This window comes from Populus euphratica, unplaced genomic scaffold, assembly GCF_000495115.2.
Source record: "Populus euphratica unplaced genomic scaffold, PopEup_1.0 scaffold163.1, whole genome shotgun sequence".
Taxonomy (NCBI): domain Eukaryota; kingdom Viridiplantae; phylum Streptophyta; class Magnoliopsida; order Malpighiales; family Salicaceae; genus Populus; species Populus euphratica.
This window is the reverse complement of record NW_011499948.1, coordinates 602,754-606,180: the sequence shown is the minus strand read 5'-3', so window position 1 is coordinate 606,180 and position 3,427 is coordinate 602,754. Positions and strand designations below refer to the sequence as shown.

Below are 3,427 nucleotides of genomic sequence, written 5' to 3'. Positions count from 1 at the left end.
TCAGCAGCGTCGAAGGCCAAGTGATTTGTGATAGTTTCTAGTATATACTTCAATCCAGCTACTTCTTAGACTGTCGCGATATTCAGTCAGCTCTGCTATTTTCTGTTGCAAGCGCGTTCTTAAGATGGGCAGTGCGTGCTGTGTATCTTTGTGGACTATGTCAAGAACCTCAACTCCCTGATCACCATATAAGCGTTCGATGCACCTCTGGAAGCTAATTAGACTCCCGTTTTTCTCTTCATTTTTGACAGTGACTCCCCCCAGCTCCTCTGCGTACATATCAGCTGATTTAAACCAATCCAATAACATGTTCAGCTCAAATTGTTCATCTTCACATTCAAACAAGTTGTTTTCATACTGATTTAGACGCCTGTTCTTAAAGGAGTTGCCCCGCAGTCTTGAAGACACGGATATTACCTCATCATTCAGTACTTGGGATTCATGTCTCTTTGTATTGTTCCTGTGTTCTTCAGGTAGGATTAGATATCCAGGAGAGCACTTTGCACACGTAGAGAGATCAAGTTCTTCAATCGGTTTATTCCCACGCCTCTCCCTCCTTTTGTTCTTCTCTTTGCATCCCCTTACTTCAAGTGCACCTAAACTCTCACAATTCTTCGAGAATCGAAGGAACTCGCCCATCAGATCAGGATAATTTCCAATCAAACTGGAAACCATATCTTCTAATTCTGCCCTTTCAACTTTTCCCTTGCTGTAAGCAAAGAAAAGCTTTAAGAATTTCTTGTAACTCACCTCACAAGAAAGACTCTTCTTAACGTTCTCTAAGAAGCCAATTCCTTCTCCAATCTGTTCTGAGACACTTCCAGATCCATTTGCCATGATAAATTTTCTTTCTTGATCAGTCTTTGGGCAAACTTTCCTTTTTTCAGGAGTCCTTTTCTGCTGCTCATCAACCCTACTTTTGGTGAGGTCTGAAGATTGCAAATCTGGAAGGCGATGAGTCAATGGCTTTGCTGCAGTAATTGCCATAAATCTAAGAAACTCTTCTTGCAAATCAGGATGGCCTTCGGTTAGGCCGAGACCAGAATTGCAGACGTCAACCCAGTTCCTAGACCCTTTTTTATAAAACCTGAAGATTTTCAAGAATTCTTCGTAGTCGTCCGCACCACACTTGATCCTCAGCTTGTTTACAAAATCCGTGGCCTCTCGAAATCCGTTTGTCTCACTTGCCGTGTCTGCAACTGTTTCCTCCTCCTCATCATTAAGGCTACAGCCACTTTCTTCAGACTCGTCTGCCCTAATAATTTTTGTTTCGCAATCTTCAATATTTTCAGGACTGCTTTTCTCATGTTCATCAACCCCACTGCTGGCGACGTCTGCAGATCGCAAATCTGGAAAATGAGAGGCCAAACATTTTGCTTCAAAAAGTGGCATAAATCTAAGAACGCCCTCTAGCAAATCAGGACGGCCTTCGGTTAGCTTAGGAGAAAAATCGTTGACATCAACCGACACCCTAGACCCTTCCTTGAACAAGTTCAAATTCTCCTCATAACCAACCTCACCACATTCGATCCTCGGCTTGTTTAGAGAATCCATAGCATCTAGAAATCCAATTTTCTTACCCTCCTCAGCTTCCTTCTTCTCCACATCATCAAGGCTGATTTGATGGCAAGGCGGCATTAATGAGTTGTACCCATCAATCAAGTCATTATAACCTCCAAGGATTGCCTTAATTCGTTCTTGGAAATCTTGAGGCCTCCCTGCCACGACACCATCACGCGCAGCGTCTGAAATCATGGCATCTTCCGCGATCCTGATAAGGCTGCGGATTTTTTTCTCAGGCTGGTCATGTTGAAACCGGGCTTTCACTTTCTTGACGTAGTTTATGAAAGGGTCAACTTCTTCCGGAGGTTGCTGAGAGAAGATGAAATGGATGTAATCGTCACTGTAATCTCCGCATCTCTTCATCTCTCTTAGGCTTTAGAGAGGAAGAGAAATAAAACAAATTAACAACTAACTGAGATAGACTGCACGTAGTTCTTGGCGAAAGATTCTATATAGTGTTCATTAATCCTTTTCCTGAACGTTTTAGGATGCTTCTGAAAATTAAAAGTTAGAAGTACGATCACAAATCCTTTTCCAAGTAGGATAAAGCAGACTTAAATTAAATCTGAAGAGATAAATCATAGGCGAATTCGGATTTGGCTATTAACCCTTTGGTCTTTCCGATCAGGGATCATCATCTCTAGGTTCTGCCACTGTTATCATTTAGTTCCTCATTGAAGCTGCTATTTCTGCGCAATTTTGAAGCTGAGGGGAATTTTAAGTGTTTTCGATGCTTATGATATACGAATATATTGCCAGGGGTTGTTAATTGTGTTTAAATGTAAATCTGATCATCTTCAATCTAATCTAATATACTGAATAATAGTGCTATAATATCATATAAACTTTATTATTATATCAAATAATCACAACTTAAAAGCATTTATACTCTTCAATTTCTTACATGTAAGCCCCGGTTTAAAATCAGTAAACTAATGTTAAATGGGGAGATTCTCAGAAAAAAATAATAAATAAATTAAGAGGGAAAATTTATGTAATTCGGGATGAAAATTTTAATTAAATCAATTTAAACCTAGAGTAGATAAAGTAATAAGTATGTGAAATGTAAATCCAGGAAAAAATAGTGTAAACTTTCAATCAAATAAAAAAGATTATTTAAAGGAAATCTTTATTGATTTGAAGTGAAAATATTTAGAAGTAAATAATAATTAAAATAGAGTGGGGTTCTAAATAAAATAATGTATGATTTTATGCAAATTAAAATAGAGTGGGGTTCTAAATAAAAGAATGTATGATTTTATGCATGAATAACACTGATTGTTAGTATAAGCCCCACATATAATCATGTATTTTGTAATTGAAAATTGTGAAAACCCCAAAGAAAACTTTATTATGATTAGGGGTGAAAATTCCACTACACCATTAAATAGTTTTAGTGACGAATTAAATTCGTCAGTGTAAGACACACAATTTGTTGAAATTTTTTTTACCAATAACATCACCAACGGAATCCGTCTATTGGAATATTGATCATCGGTAATTCCCATTTCTTTCGGGAAAAAAAATATCGACTATCTTATAGACGGACAAAGTGCGCCAAATTTTTTTTCCCATTAGACCTTTATCAATGAAATTATTTCGTTTGTATTTCTATCGGTAAATCACCAACTGATAGTTCATTAGTGATTATGGCATGGACAATAAATATTTCATAACTCTTTGTAAAATACTAACGGATAGAGTCCATCGGTATTGTCAATGGTAAATCACCGACAGAATAATGTCGTCGGTGATTGTGGCATGGGTAGTGAATTTTTTTCAACTTTCTATTTAATACCGACAGTCATATTCCATTTGTAAGGTCATCAGTATTTATTCAAAAATATTATATTGATTAATAGTA

General features: G+C 37.2%; 1 protein-coding gene across 1 annotated transcript; it reads right to left on the bottom strand.

Moving 5' to 3' along the window:
- Window positions 1-1,926, bottom strand: LOC105137773 (paired amphipathic helix protein Sin3-like 2). The gene has a single exon (XM_011043645.1). The coding sequence runs from the start codon at window positions 1,924-1,926 to the stop codon at window positions 1-3; it is 1,926 nt and encodes a 641-aa protein (XP_011041947.1).
- Between the last annotated feature and the right edge of the window lie 1,501 nt (window positions 1,927-3,427).